The 15,833-nt window shown below is 44.0% G+C and overlaps 1 protein-coding gene across 1 annotated transcript in view; it reads right to left on the bottom strand.

Annotated features, from left to right (window-relative positions):
* Nucleotides 1-448: 448 nt before the first annotated feature.
* Nucleotides 449-15,833, bottom strand: part of LOC142302810 (extracellular calcium-sensing receptor-like) — a 67,467-nt gene continuing 52,082 nt past the window's right edge. Inside the window, 6 exon segments of the mRNA XM_075343921.1 lie at nucleotides 449-591; nucleotides 4,011-4,053; nucleotides 4,159-4,903; nucleotides 4,905-5,049; nucleotides 7,984-8,107; nucleotides 10,781-10,993. Of these exon segments, the coding sequence (XP_075200036.1) occupies nucleotides 449-591; nucleotides 4,011-4,053; nucleotides 4,159-4,903; nucleotides 4,905-5,049; nucleotides 7,984-8,107; nucleotides 10,781-10,993 (1,413 nt within the window).

Genomic DNA, 15,833 nt, shown 5'->3' with positions numbered 1-15,833 from the left:
CTGGCATCTGGCAGCTGCGGTAAGCTGTAACCAAGGTAAACATCGGGTAACCAAGGTGGTTACCCGATATTTACCTTCGTTACCAGCCTCCGCTGCTCTCACGCTGCTCCTGCTCTCTGCACGTGTAGCTGCAGTACACATCGTGTAATTAACCCGATGTGTACTGTAGCTAGGAGAGCAAAGAGCCAGCACTAAGCAGTGTGCGCGGCTACCTGCTCTCTGCACATGTAGCACAGCGACGCGTGTCGTTATGATCGCTGCTGCGTCGCTGTGTTTGACAGCTAAGCAGCAATCATAACAGCGACTTACAAGGTCGCTGCTACGTCACAGAAAATGGTGACGTAACAGCGACGTCGTTGTCGCTGTCATTTAGTGTGACCCCAGCTTTAGGGTCCCCAAAGTGATTGGCTTTGTGACAGAAAGCACCAATGACCAATTACCACCAATGTTAAAAACATTCTAATCTGTTTAAAAAGCTTAATTGCTGTGATTGTTCTGTTGGATATTTTGCATCTCTTATCTGCATTTTTTGAGTTCCTCTCATCTGACTTATGACCACATCAAAGTTGAATGAGAAGGAAAGCAAATAACCTGTAAAGGCAAAATGGGGAAACATTTTAAATGAAACTCAATTGTAAAAATAATTTTTAGCCTCAAATACTGGCCCTTATCTAATAAAAAAGGACACCAGAGGTAGGGGTTGCTTGCATTACCAGATGCAATAACTTGAAAAGAGTGTGTCATGGTAACTTCAGGCTCTGTTCACATTGCAGAGTCTAGCAGGCAAACTGATGCTTCTTAGTTGCTCAGTCAGAGTTGGGCATCAACTATTTTGTGTTTTTTGGTCTTCGGTTTAGCAGAACTTAATTCCTGCTGGCTGGGATCACAGATTGCTACCGCCTCCATCATTTATAAGATGGTGGAACCTAGCCTCACATGCTGAAGATAGCTCTAGCTCTTTTTCTAATTGTATGAACGTATATCTTACCATCATATCAAAATAAACACCAGACAATAGACAATGATTGGAAAATATCAAAAGGATAAAAATCAAAGTCGAATATCAAGTTTTTCTATATATGCAATATCTGTTACGGTTGCTGGGGCACTGGAGACTATGTTCGGATTTCTTGCTACTGCACATGTGCGAGCACTGGAGACTATGTTGGAGCCATTGCACATGTGCGGGTGACATCATCGCTGACACAAGGTCACATGTCTCTGACACCTTCTAAGCTGATTGGCCGCTGGTCATGTGCTTATGACACGTGGTCACATGTCTCCGACACGTTCTATGCCGATTGGTCGCTGGTCATGTGCTTGTGATGCTTTGCTCGGTGATAGGCCAGCGTGATATCATTGCTGTCATTCTGGCAGCGGATTGGCTCTGGTGTCCTCCATCTTGGATGAGGCACAGAGTCTATATAAGACCCTGGCGCACGCCGCCCGGCGCTCAGTCCTCTTGGTTCATGCATGAGAGTAGACGCTCTCTGCACGTCCCTCTAGGCATCTCTCTGTCTATGCTAGGTGAGCGCTACCGGCAGGGTAGCGTTCTTGTACCTTACAGCTTTGGCTGCGGTCCGTATACTTACATCTTAGTGGAGCGGACATAGGCAGGTGCCTGAGGCACATGTTCCGGCTGGGCCTTGTGATTCTACTCATAGGTGGATGTTGCCGCTAGGGTAACGTTCCTTATACTGCGTCTGGCAGTTGTTCGTATCCTCGCACACTAGAGGAGCGAACATAGGTAGGATCTTTGTGCGGCTTGTGCTGCTGTCCGTCTCTTTTGCACCACTAGTGGAGCGGGGACTTAGGCAGGTGCCATATCTAGTGGTTTGTGTCCTCGCACACTAGTGGAGCGAACGCAGGTAGGAGCTTTGTGCGGCTTACGCTGCTGTCCATCTCCTGGCCCTACTAGAGGAACGGACATAGGTAGGTGCCATTTCACACTCACTGCTTTTGTCTCTGTGACCATTAACAGAGACCATACCACACACCCTCCGAGTAAGGGAGGAATTGCTTTATTTCCTAACTATATTCCTCTGTGAGTTTAACAGAGGTATTGCACTCTGCACTTGTGCTACTACTATTTACTGCGGCACACTTATATACTCTTCCTCACTCATTAACCTATCCCTTTTACGCTAATGCTAAATACGGTAGTCGCTGTGACTTTAACAGTACACGCCGTGATTGGCTCTAGTGTCACTGAGACGTATCAGTGTCAGTACTGCTTCCGTAGTACAAGATACCCCTTATCCTCTGCCATAGTCTGCAGCAGAGACTTTGCACGGTGGACCCTGACTGTCTGATATTTCTTTGGTTTTTATAATCAGACAGCCCCAACACACACAATAGCATTATCATTTCTAGTATAGAAATCATTCTTGTCACCATGGTAGGATCTCAAGGGTCACTCCTCAACAATGTGCTTGAGAGTTTGACGATCTGATCCACAGTCACAGGTCGGAGAGTCAAATTTTCCCCACTTATACATAGGATCTGCACAGATACCATTGTTTGTTCTTATACGATTTAGAGTAACCTGTGTTTTCCTTGGTAAATTGAAGCCTGGTGGAGGATTTTGTAAGTTAGGGAACGTTTGGAGCTCACCTTGCATGAACAAGACTTCAATTTAGAGGAAAAATGGCGAGAACTTTGGGTCAGTGTAGTAACACTGACCCAAAGTTCTCGCCATTTCTTCTCTAATTTGAAGTCTTGTTCATGCAAGGTTATTGCAGTTCGGATGGATGGGTGTCTTGATTTCAATCGTTGTATTGTAACATCTCTGATATTTTGATGTATTGGAAGTTTTTCATTATTCACTACTTTAGTTTATTCTTTAAATACAAGCTTTTGTCTAATCAGGTTTGCAGGTGCGATATGACTCAGGACAGGTAACCAGTGAAGAGGTGTAAGTCTAATAGCACCAGATAGTATACGCATAGAGTTGTTCAGCTGAGTGTCAATTAGGTTTACATGACAGCTATTTAACCATACTGGAGCACAGTATTCTGCAGCAGAGTACACCAGGGCAAGAGTAGATGTTCTCAAAACAGATGTTCCCGAGCCCCAGGAGGATCCACAGAGTTTCTGAATAATATTGTTACGTGCTTTCAGTTTCTGCACCACCTTATCCAAATGGGATTTAAAAGTTAGACTTCTATCGATTACACCTAAGTACTTAGGATAGAAATTGTATAGGATTGAAAGTTAATTAGAATAAGATAATAGGTTAGGTTAGATAATAGGTTAGATTAGGATAAGATAATAGGATTGACATTTTTTGGGGTGTAATGTTAGTCCGCCTCCACGTTGTGCACCCTGGGTAATGCCAAAGGACTAACAATCTTGATGACCAAACAATCAAATTATATCTAGATTTCCTGGTCAGTATATCTTACATCATATTTACATCATACTTGATAACCAACAGAGGAAGAAAGGAACCAATTTGATAATATCTACAAAATATAATGGTACTGTCACAAATGTCAATACTTAAATGAAAGATCTTGGACCCACTGTGAAAATCTGTTAAATTAATATTGAAGGTATCAGCTCTAGGCTCTAGTTCTGATCTAGCGTTATCAGTCTTTGTGCATGGTGACCCAGTTGTTGATGAACGGTTGTATGCTATTTTGTGTGCTGTGGAAATATATTTGTTTGTGTATTTCCTCCCTGTACTTTATTTCTCTCTGAGCACATATTGTCTTTTCCCCTGTTTGTGCTTGCAGTGAGTTTGAGTTTTGGTTTTCCCCTGTCTGTCAGTATTTATGAGATTCTTTACTCCTGCCCAGCCCTCCCCAAGGGAAAGAAGGGGTGTTAGACCAGGGCTGCTCAAAGGTTAGGGCCACGCTGGGGGTCCAGACCTGGCTACCATCAAGCTTACCTCTGGAATAAGGGACAGTTTAGGGCCCTTAGCCTTTAGGGCCAGTCAAGGTGCCCTTACTCTTGATTACCATGTTATACCCATGACAAATCGGCTCTATTTCTGAAAAAAAACTTACAAGAGTGGCTTGTCAAACTTTTTTCTGTTGAAAAATAAAATTTCTAAAATATACAAAAGATAAATGAAACCGTTTACAAATCGTGATTATTTTTTTATTAACACTGATGTATTGACAAAATTAGAGAAACTTTTTTTTTCATTTTAACTCTTCCAAAGGAGGTATTTTTTGAGTTCATATTAGGTTGAAACAAAATAACATAACATTTTGGCGCAAACATGCAGCATAGCATGGCCCAATTTGAGGAAAGGATTGCAAATATTTCCATGGCTACTGTATATTTTCCACTGGTGCTGAGGGAGGCCGGAATATAAGACACCCAGACACTTAGAAAAGCCAGCATGCTGAAGGTGATGAACCTAGATTCATTGTAGTTACCAGGAAGATGTCTAGTTAAGAAAGCCAGGAGAAAGCTAGCCAAGGCTAGTAAGCCTAAATAGCCTGTTGTACACCAATAGGCCGTAAGGGACCCTTCATTGCATTCAGCTATGATAACCCCAAATTTTGCATTCAAGTTATATTGTGAGAAAGGTGGGGCCATTAATAACCATGTGGCACTTATTAATAATTCTAGAAATGTTCCCAGGCCAATCACCAGATATGACATTTGAGGTCTGGCCCATTTCGTCAAACTACTATTTGGTTTTGTGGCTCTGAACGCAATCATGACCATAACAGTCTTGGCTAAAATACATGAGACACAAAGAGCAAAGGCCATCCCGAAAGTCACTTGGCGTAGAAGACACTTGACATGGTTTGGATATCCAATAAATGCCAGAGATGAGAGAAAACAGAGAGACATGGAAACCAAGAGAAGACAACTAACGGTATAATTGTTGGCTTTTACTATAGGAGTGGTCTTGTAATGGATCAAAAGGCCGAGGACACAAAGGAATTAATGAAGATGTGACGCTGGTGGACATCAAAATGACACCTAAGGTTTCGTCATAGGAGAGGTAATCTGTAAGTTTTGGTAAACATTTGTTTTTTTCTTGGTTTGGCCATTGGTCCCATGGACACTTAAGGCATTCATTCACATCTGAAAAAAAAAGATTGAGAAAAGAACATATCTTACATCTACAGAATGGTTCCCCAAACAATTTATCATGAAAGGGATTGTTTACTGTTATATTGGTGAACTATCCTTAACTCAAGTGAACAATATAGATCAGTGGTTATCTGACACCTTGCACCATGGCTATCAGCTGTTTTATTTTTTGAGTGCACAATTATTCTTACATGGATTTGGTCTATTCCATCCAATTCTGAAAAGAGCCCCAAACAATAATTTACTGTCCTTCTAGACCAGAATGCCACGGCAAAGGACATGGATAGGTAGTTTCCATGTGTAGAAACTAAAGCTGGTGTCACACATAACGACGACGACAACGACGTCGCTGCTACGTCACCATTTTCTGTGACGTTGCAGCGACGTCCCGTCGCTGTCGCTGTGTGTGACATCCAGCAACGACCTGGCCCCTGCTGTGAGGTCGCCGGTCGTTGCTGAATGTCCAGCTTCATTTTTTGGTCGTCACTCTCCCGCTGTGACACACACATCGCTGTGTGTGACAGCGAGAGAGCGACGAAATGAAGCGATCAGGAGCCGGCACTGGCAGCTGCGGTAAGCTGTAACCAGCGTAAACATCGGGTAACCAAGGGAAGACCTTTCCCTGGTTACCCGATGTTTACGCTGGTTACCAGCCTCCGCTCTTGCTGCCAGTGCCGGCTCCTGCACTGTGACATGTGGCTGCAGCACACATCGGGTTAATTAACCCGATGTGTGCTGCAGGAGAGCAAGGAGCCAGCGCTAAGCGCGGCTCCCTGCTCTCTGAACTGTGACATGTAGCTGCAGCACACATCGGGTTAATTAACCCGATGTGTGCTGCAGGAGAGCAAGGAGCCAGCGCTAAGCGCGGCTCCCTGCTCTCTGAACTGTGACATGTAGCTGCAGCACACATCGGGTTAATTAACCCGATGTGTGCTGCAGGAGAGCAAGGAGCCAGCGCTAAGCGCGGCTCCCTGCTCTCTGCACATGTAGCGACGTTATGATCGCTGCTTCTGCTGTGTTTGACAGCTAAGCAGCGATCATAACAGCGACTTACAAGGTCGCTGTTACGTCACCGAAAATGGTGACGTAACAGCGACGTCGTTGTCGCTGTCGTTTAGTGTGACACCAGCTTTAGGGAGAGCCTTCAACCTTGACTGCTCAGTTGAGGTCAACCCTCAAGCCACAGAAAGATAGCCAGGTACTTGAAGGGTGATCAGAACTTGATAACAACACAAAATATCAGGGATTGCCTGTCCGCTGTCTCTAACATCATGTTATCCCTGAATCTGAAATTGGATCTCCCCAAAACTGGACTTCTGGTGTTCCCCCCTCTACTAACCTACCTATACTGTGTACAGCAACTTCTTTAAGTTTTTCACTGATACATTCACAGCAGCATGCCCCTTGTTTTGAGGTCATATTTGACATAGAATTTTCCTTTGCTCCCTATATCCAATCATTCACTTGTTCATGTCACCTGTGTCTAAAAAACATTTCCAGAATCTGACCTTTACTCACCTTGAAACTGCAAATACTCTTAATGTAACTTGTATTCATTATCATATGGACTACTGATTGGTCCCCATTTTACTACACTTTATCCACTTTAATCTGTCCTGAATGCATCAGCCAGGATAATATATCAATCCAGCATCTACAACAGCTCCTCCACCTTGTGCCAGTCATTGCACTAGTTACCCATCCACCTCACAGTAACATTTAAACTCATTTCTCTCACTCAATTAGCTCTCTATAGTTCTGTACCACTCTTTATCTTCTCCCTCATCTCTGTCCATCACCCTACAGTGCCCTCAGCTCTTCAACTGATCTAAGACTAACATCCTTCATAACCAAACCTCCCACTTTCAATCAAGATTTCTCTCCTGCTGCACAAGGTTTCTGGATAGCATTAACCCAGATTATTCAATTGATTCCTGGCCCCCACATTTTTTAACCATACTTTAAAAACCTCTATAGACCGGCCTGCCATCTCACTTCATTAATCTCACTATCTACTGTTTTCCCTAATTTTTTTTCAGAATCTGGTCCTTCCTATTCATCTGTCTGCATAAACTCCATGCACCCAATAGCACTTGGTAACTAGCCTTAAATGAAAAACCATGTTTCCTATAATGATGGATGGATTCTATATGACAAACACATTCTACCAATTGTGACCCCGCCACCCCATTTCCTTACAGATTGTAAACTTTCTAGTAGGACCCTTAAGCGGGCTTTACACTCTGCGATATTGTTAATGATTTATCGTCGGGGTCACGTTGTTTGTGACGCACATCCGGCGTCATTAACGATATCGCAGCGTGTAACATTTATGTGCGACCTTAAACGATCGCAAAAGCGGCCAAAATCGTTTGCCGCGGAGAGGTCGTCCTAAAACAAAAAATTGTTTTCCTCTCATTAGCGATGTTGTTCCTCATTCCTGCGGCAGCAAACATCGCTGTGTGTGAGACTGCAGGAGCGAGGAACATCTCCTTACCTGCCTCCATCACCAATGCGGAAGGAAGGAGGTGGGTGGGATGTTTACGTCCCGCTCATCTCCGCCTCTCCTCTTCTATTGACCACCTGCCGTGTGACATAGCTGTGACACCACATGACCTGCCCCCTTAGGAAGGAGGCGGATCTTCAGCCACAGCGACGTCGCAGGACAGGTAAGTCCGTGTGGTGGGGGTAAGCGAGGTTGTGCGCGACGGGCAGCGATTTGCCCGTGTCGCACAACCGACGGGGGCCGGTACGATCACTTGTGATCTCGCTAGCCAGATCGCAGTGTGTAAAGCCCACTTTACTCCTCCTGTAACTGGTGAACTATGTCTTATTCTGTAATGTCTTTATTGTCTTATGCTCCATATCTTCACTGTCAGGATGAGGTTGAAGATATTATTTAAACAGCAAAAATATTTAACTTACCAGTGTTATTAGTGATTTCTCCATGAGCGCAGGGGATACACTGAAAGCAACATGTAGGTTTTCCACTAATATGTGCTTTTCTGAAACCTGGAGGACAAGTTTCACTGCAAACTGATATAGGAATCTGAAGATTGAAGTAATATAGTTTATTAGGAACCAGAGTCTTGAGGTTTTTAGCGAATGTCAATTTTAACCCCTTTATGACCAAGGGCATATATATTCCTCTTTGGCCATATCTGTATCTTAAATGCGGACTCACGCAGCGAGATGACATTATTTGCTGCACAGGTCTGCTGACATGATTAGCAGACATGTGCAGCTAACAGTTGGGGGTGGATTTTTGATCCAGCCATACCTGTTAACCACTTAGATTGCCCTATCAATCACTGACAGCGTCATCGAATGCACTCTGCTAGGGATCACACTTTTCCTGGCCTCCAACGGCCCCATGACACAATTATGGGACACCAATTGGTTGTCGATGGCAGTGCAGGGTTAGCAGATGATCCTTGTTACTGGTAAATAAACCGCCCAAAAAACAATGGTGGAATTGCACTTTTTTACAATTTCTCCATACTTGGAATTTTTTTTCCAGTTACCAGTACAATATGAAATAAAGTGAATGGTGTAATTCAAAAGTACAACTCATTGCACACAAAACAATTCCCACATGGCTATAGTAATGGAAAAATAAAAACTTTATGGATCTAGGAAGAAGAGTAGGAAGGAAATAAAACGAAAAACCGAAAAATTGCCCAGGCATGAAAGGGTTAAGCATGTGCACATTCCCTCTTCAAAATAAAGAAGACTCTGTATCTGTCACTATACATTAGATGTAGTAATCCTAAAAGTCAATATTGACCCTTAACGAGCTTTGCCACATGACTTTGGCCTAAGCCACACGGCATGAAAATCGTAGCGAGTGGAATGCGATAAAACATCGAATTCCACTCGGACCAATATTATCCTATGTGCAGCATCCATAAGCAATTATTTTCTAAGCCCTAAACGGACGAGAAAATAGTCACAGTATGCTGCGAGTGTAATGTGATCCTTTTTTATCTCGCACCCATTCAAGTCTATGTGGCAAGAGAAAAAAATCGCACTGCACTTGCGGTACATTGCTGTAATGCGAGTGCAGAGCGAGAATGGCAATAGCCGGCTACGAAGGAGAGAGGGAGATAAAGCCCTCCCCTCCGCATCACCGGCCCTCCCCTCCTCAGCACCGACCCTCCCCTCCTCAGTGCCGGCCCGTCCCCTGTAGCTGTGATCCGATCGCAGTAGTCCCCTGTGTGGCCTTAGAATAGGGAGCCAAATCAGAAACCTAATTTGCAGACACGTGTTTCAGGGTGTTTCCCCTCCTCTGTGCAAAGCAGGAGATCTGATTTGGCTATTTTTGAAGTGAGAATTTGCATATTTAAATTAAGAGAAGAGCATTGCATGGTGTATAAGTCTCCTTAGACTGGCCTGTAACTCTCTGCAAGGAGAAATGTTCCTCCTTAAGGCCCTAATTTTATGGATAGTAATTATGTTGCATTTTCTTATTTGTTTAGAAAATCTTCCCTGCTTATAGGAATACAAAAAAATATTCTTCATACCCGTATATGAGGGTTGCATAAAAAGTCATGCCCCAATGAGCTGCTCTCCTAATTCTCTCATAATGATGTATAGGAGATCGATTGGGTATATGCAGTGATATCCCCAGGGGAGAACCAATGTTAGTTATTTCATCTCTTTATTCTTTGTTCAGGTTATCGCATTTCAGAGAGCACTGTCTCCTTCTTCAGGACATCAAAGAACAGTATGGCACAAAAGAAAGAAAAACCTATATATACACATGTGCAGCTAAGAGGACCGTCTGCTGTTTTTCAAATTCCGGTGGGATAGTCAACTGTTAAAATACCGGCAGTGAAGTTTTTAAAGGAATACATTGAAAAATAATTTATAAAAGCCACAGTGGAATAGCATTTCAAATTTCATGAGACTTTTTTAAATAAAAATGAAAAAAAAAAATCAAAAGAAGTTTAAATTCAAAGTAATTATTTTACAAAAAGGTTCATGAAATTTAAAATGCTATACCCCTGTTATGAAGGAGACAGTGCTCTCTGAAACATGTTGATCTGAACAAAGAATAAAGAGATGAAATAATTAACATTGGTTCTCCCCCGGAGTTTGGGTCATGCCCACTATGAAGCTGGGTGTATGCCTCCTGGCTTCAAACTGAAGTAGTGCGCATGACCCAAACTCCGGGGTCATGCGCACTGAGCCGAAATCCCCGAGTGGAATCGATGGCAGCAGATAGGTGTGAGAGCATCCTGTGACCCTGCGTATTCATTAGCATGTTATCACACCCACAGGGACGTACTAACATGCTAATGGGGGTGACTGGAAAGGGAAGCTACACCCAGGGGGCTACTGCCCTCGCTCATTAGCATATGGTAATAGATCTTTAGAAATACTTTTTTCTAAAGATCTCTTTATCTAATGTATACAGGGACGATTAGGCAGAGATTAGCAATATGCACCCAGACTGCTCGTGGTCCTGGCTGCATATTGGACCCGACAGGTTCCCTTTAATAGTAGGTTTCTATAATTTTTAAGAATCTGCGGAATTTTGACTTTTATGAAAACTAATTTGATTTGTTAATTGGTTGCTGAGGATCGTAGATACTCAGAAATATTGAAAGAATTATATTTCATTATACTTGTTTTGTGTTTATAATTATTGTTGGTAAATGTAACATAAATCTTTTTATAATTTTAGATCATTATTCCTAACTCATGTATTATTCTGTACCTTGGTGTTACCCATATTCCATCTTAAGGAACTTGTGTTGATAATTAAGCTTGAAGAGTCATATTGCCCAACGTTCACTTGTACCAATCCACTATTGGAGCTCTGCTGCCAGTTAACTAAGTCGTATAGAGGTGGAGGATCTCCATTCACATCGAAAAACATGTCTCGTCCGCTGCTCAGCTTCACTCTAGTCATTTGGATATATTTGAGAATCTGTAGAGATATTATGAAGACATCTTAAGTCGCTTTCTTTTTTTCAAAAACCTTCATCGAATCTATAATTCCATTCTTCCAATTTTATCTTGAAGGGGTTGTCTGGCAAGGTTATATTGATGACGTTTATTTAGAGTAGGTAACCAATAGCTGATCATTGGGGTCAAAACCTGGTACTTCCCCTGTTAGCTGTTTTCCGCTCCAACACCAGCTGGATGTAATCAGTGAAGGGATTCCCTGCTCCACTTGCCCTGTAAGTGGCCATTGTTGAAAACTGAAGTTCATCACCAATTCAATTCAATATGAACTAAGCTACAGTACCTGAGAATTGACACTACACAGTGAATGAAGCTGAGTTTTCCTGATCCATTCACTATTTACATCAGACCGGCGCTGAAACAAAAAAAAAAATTGATCGGTAACTGATGTCAGACCCCCACTGATCTTATACTGATGACCTCTCCAAATGAAAGTTCACCAATACCACAAGACTACTGTAAAGTGTTTGTTCCATGTCTTTGAAGACAACTCATTCCACATTGTAATCTCCAGTTCCTGACATCCCGGCAAGCAATTAGTCTACATAGTGGAATATTCCTTCGGCCAGACATTTTTACTGTAGTGGAAACATTGTATTACATGATGGACATGTAATTAATAGGGATGATCGAATACCTCAATTATTCGGCTTCTCGAATATTCGATGAATAGGTTGTCGCTATGCGAATAGTTAATGAGCAATGTAAGTCTATGGGAAGCCCGAATAATTCCGAATAGTTGTTATTCGGGTTTCCCATAGACTTACAGTGCACATTGAATATTTGCGAATAGTCGAATTGCGGCGACATATTTGGAAAATATTCGCGAAGCCGAATAATTGAGGTATTCGATCATCCCTAGTAATAAACAAATGACTTAAGTCCACCAGAATATTCTATCGGGGAAATGTAGGTCTCAAAATGAAACCCTTCCCTCTACTATGATCATACATCATAATTTTACTATTTGGGCAGTCATTATGATAATTTAATGGGTTGTCCAGGTTTATAAGGAAAGTCTGCAGTCACAGTCACTCAATGGGACTGAAGACTTCTGAATACTCATAGTACACACACTGCACACTGTTAGGATTCTACAGTGACAGTGGCAAAAGGTGTGGGAATGTGACTAAAAGTATACAATTTGCATACTCCCAACCACATTCAGACTAGACGTGTACTGCCTCACTTAGTAAAAAAACAAAAAACTGACCGGCATCTCACAATAGAAGATAGCAAGTGTGGACAGGTGTTAGCTGCTATAATTACACAAAACACAAAATAATACAGCAGCCTCTGTAAGCGCTAATATATTCATGTTAACATAGAATATATGAAAATTAAAATGTAGGTATAGACAGCATTCTACTCTGACTGTGTTCTCCTCCCATCAGCCCCAGAGTGTTTTTAATAAGTGCTGTATTCTACCTGCCCATATATTTATACAATTTTATTCCAGGATAGGCATTAAATTAGGATTGAGTCCCATCAAAAATAGGTCACATTGCTGCTGTTCATGGGCTTACGTGAATTGGCCAATTTATGCTTGAAGTATCTTCATTTTTTAAAATATGTTCTATATAGCATTTGTGCCGCCCCCATGCCAGCAGCCGAGCTGCTTGGATCCGGGTTCTCAGTGGATCGAGGCTCTCCAGACCCGGGGGTCGTGCGGCCACTTAAATGAAAGGGGGTTATTTACAAGGGATATTATAGAGTTTGGGACGCCACCCGTGGTTTGTGGTGATTAGGAATACCACCGCTGCAGTTGGGAGTACCCGGGGGTGATGGAATGGGGCAGCCAAGTGTTAGACGCCTCCACGGGTAGGGGGGGAACACCCCGGTGATGGTAAAGGAATGGGGTACAAGGGGTCACTTTGGTACTCACTCAGTTCATTGAGCAGACACCGACAACTGGTAAACAAAGTCTCTGGACACCGCTGCCGCTGAGGGGAGCTAGTTCGTGTCCTGGTCCCAATGGTGCTGCCTGGTGATCCGTGACCTGCCTCCTGGCACTAAGTTTATTTCTTTGGTGGTCCCGGTAGTGTGAAACTTGCCGGGTCCTGCTCCCCACTATGACTAAATATGGGAGCTTGCTCTCAGGGCTCACGCTTGGGATTTTCTGGACCGTTTTGGATTTGGAAAGTCCTATCCCCCTCGTTGCGCTAATGCCCTAATTCTGGAGAGGGTGGGGAACGAACCTTGAAGGCTCCATTCTCCGCGGGTAAATTATCGGGTTGCCTGAAGCTACTCCCGACCTAGGGTCCACGACCGGTGATGGTGCAAGGCTGCCGGCTTTCCTCCTCGACAGATCCATGCCCCTTGCCACAATCCCATGTGACTTGGGGTCCAACTTCTCTAGGCCCAGACAACCGTCTGCTACCTAGATAGTTTCCCAGGAGCCCTGCTCCCGACATCCTCTCTCTTTCACTACTCAAACTACTCTCTCTTACACTTCTCACCTCCCCTTCTCCAACCCCCCAGTTGGGCGACTCTATTCCACTCAAGCCGTCCACTGGTATGTCTGGTGGGTGTGGTGCAGGGTGTCTCTAGGATTTGATTAGCTGATGGAGGCAACACCATATGGTTAGGGACCCAAAACCAAGAAGGAGGTGGATACTGCACGGGAGGGCAGATTGTCAAATACCTTGTGACGACCTGATAGTCCAGGGGTGTCACACATTAATGCAGTTTAAATTTCATATATTATAAATTTGCAGATATCTTAGCGCTTACAGAGTGCTGCTGTATTTGTTTCTGTTTCATGTACTCATTTAATTCAAGTGAATAGAGGGAATTTATGCATAACTAGTCAACATATATGCAAATCATACACATGCAGTCATCGGAGAATCCTGACAGCATCCAGTGCGCACACTGTGAGGTTCAAAAATCTACAGACACATAGCCTGACTGCAGGCTTTGATCTCAAACCATGTACGAGAAAGCCCCATTAGAACAGCAAAGTTGTTTCCATTAGTAAGTCAGTGTATTTACATTTTTTGCAATTACATCATGATAGAGAAGTTGTCAAGCCTCATAAGAAATAATTCAACATATGTAGTATGTAACTACTCACATTGACTCAAAGGTGCCCAAACACTTTCAACCAACTCATTCAACCAACTGCTATCCGACTGCCCCATATGTCTATGTATTTAATGTAATGAGGAGGGTAGAGTAAGGCGGGCTTTGCACGCTGCGACATCGGTAACAATGTGTTACTGATGCTGCAGCGATAGTCCCGCCCCCGTCGCACGTGCGATATCTAGTGAAAGCTGCCGTAGCGATTATTATCGCTACGGCAGCTTCACACGCACATACCTGCCGTGTGACGTCCCTCTGGCCGGCGACCCGCCTCCTTCCTAAGGGGGCGGGTCGTGTGGCGTCACAGCGACGTCACATGGCAGGCGGCCAATTGAAACGGAGGGGCGGAGATAAGCAGGATGTAAACATCCCGCCCACCTACGTCCTTCTCATTGCAGCCGGGAGGCAGGTAGGTGATGATCCTCGCTCCTGCGGCTTCACACACAGCGATGTGTGCTGCCGCAGGAGCGAGGAACAACATCACACCTGTCGCTGCACCGGCATTATGGAAATGTCGGAGGCTGCAGCGATGATATGATAACGACGCTTTTGCGCTCGTTCATCATATCAAAAAGGTTTTACACGTTGCGATATCGACTGCGACGCTGGATGTGCGTCACTTTCGATTTGACCCCATCGACATCGCACGTGCGATGTCGCAACGTGCAAAGCCGCCCTAAATCTAATGATTGACTTGACCATACAAGATCCTGTGTACTTGCGTTTGATTCACCCATTCTAAATTATTGGCTGACAGATTATCATGTGAGAGAATAAATTCAAGCTTAGTCTCAAGAGAAATGGTGTTGTACGAAAACATATAAAGTCAACCACAATAGCTTCCATTATGTTACTTTCACACTGTTCAATTCTTTCAAAATATTATGTAGCACCCAGGGATATGGGGTACTCAGTTCCGGGTAGTGTACGTCTTGGGGATGTCACGATGGTGACCGTTACCCGGTTCCGTATCCTGGGCCCTTTTTGTAATGGGGATATTTACAGGGGTTTGATGAATAAAGTTTATTCATGACACCACATGCAGTGTTGTGGCTATGTATAGGGGGCCACCGCTGCAAAATGTCTCTACTGGGGCTGATTGTATTAGCAGCTAGTATGGTAATACCTCCACAAGTAGGGTATTGCCCCAGTGGGTATATGGTGCGGTAGGCTTCGGAAGAACGAGTCCAGACAGGTATTCAGTTTACTCACTGCTGAGATGTTAACTGGTTGCCGAGGCCGGCTGGTTTCGCCTCCAGGTCGTCCCCTTCGTCCCTGTGCCAGTCTGGTTCTCCGGTACCTTCTTCCCCTGCACCTCTCTCTGGTAAGTGGGTCCCCGTGGTATGGAACACTGGGGGTCCCCGGTCTGTGGTTTGTCCACTTCTGTCCACATGACGGAAGCGTGAACCCTGTGGGGTTGGAGTCTCTGGTCCTATCCCCAGTTCTCCCTTTGCTACCGAGTCTTTGGATTCTTTAGGGTCAGCGAGGTCCTTGATGGTCCCCTTTCCTGTGCAGGTGTAAACAGGTTGGCTTGAAGCTCTTTCCTGTCCTAGGGTCCTGTACCCCGTTGGTGCGTAGTTCCAGGTGTACTCCACCGGCAACCACCTCTCCTGGGTACCAGGTCACCGTTAACCTGAGTCAGGGTGTCACTTATCTTCCACCTTCACACCTCTACAGTCACTGCTGTTCAGACTCAGACTTGACTCTGACTTAACTCT

The sequence above is a fragment of the Anomaloglossus baeobatrachus genome, chromosome 4, assembly GCF_048569485.1.
Source record: "Anomaloglossus baeobatrachus isolate aAnoBae1 chromosome 4, aAnoBae1.hap1, whole genome shotgun sequence".
In the NCBI taxonomy this organism is placed as follows: Eukaryota; Metazoa; Chordata; class Amphibia; order Anura; family Aromobatidae; genus Anomaloglossus; species Anomaloglossus baeobatrachus.
This window is presented reverse-complemented; position numbering and strand designations above follow the sequence as displayed.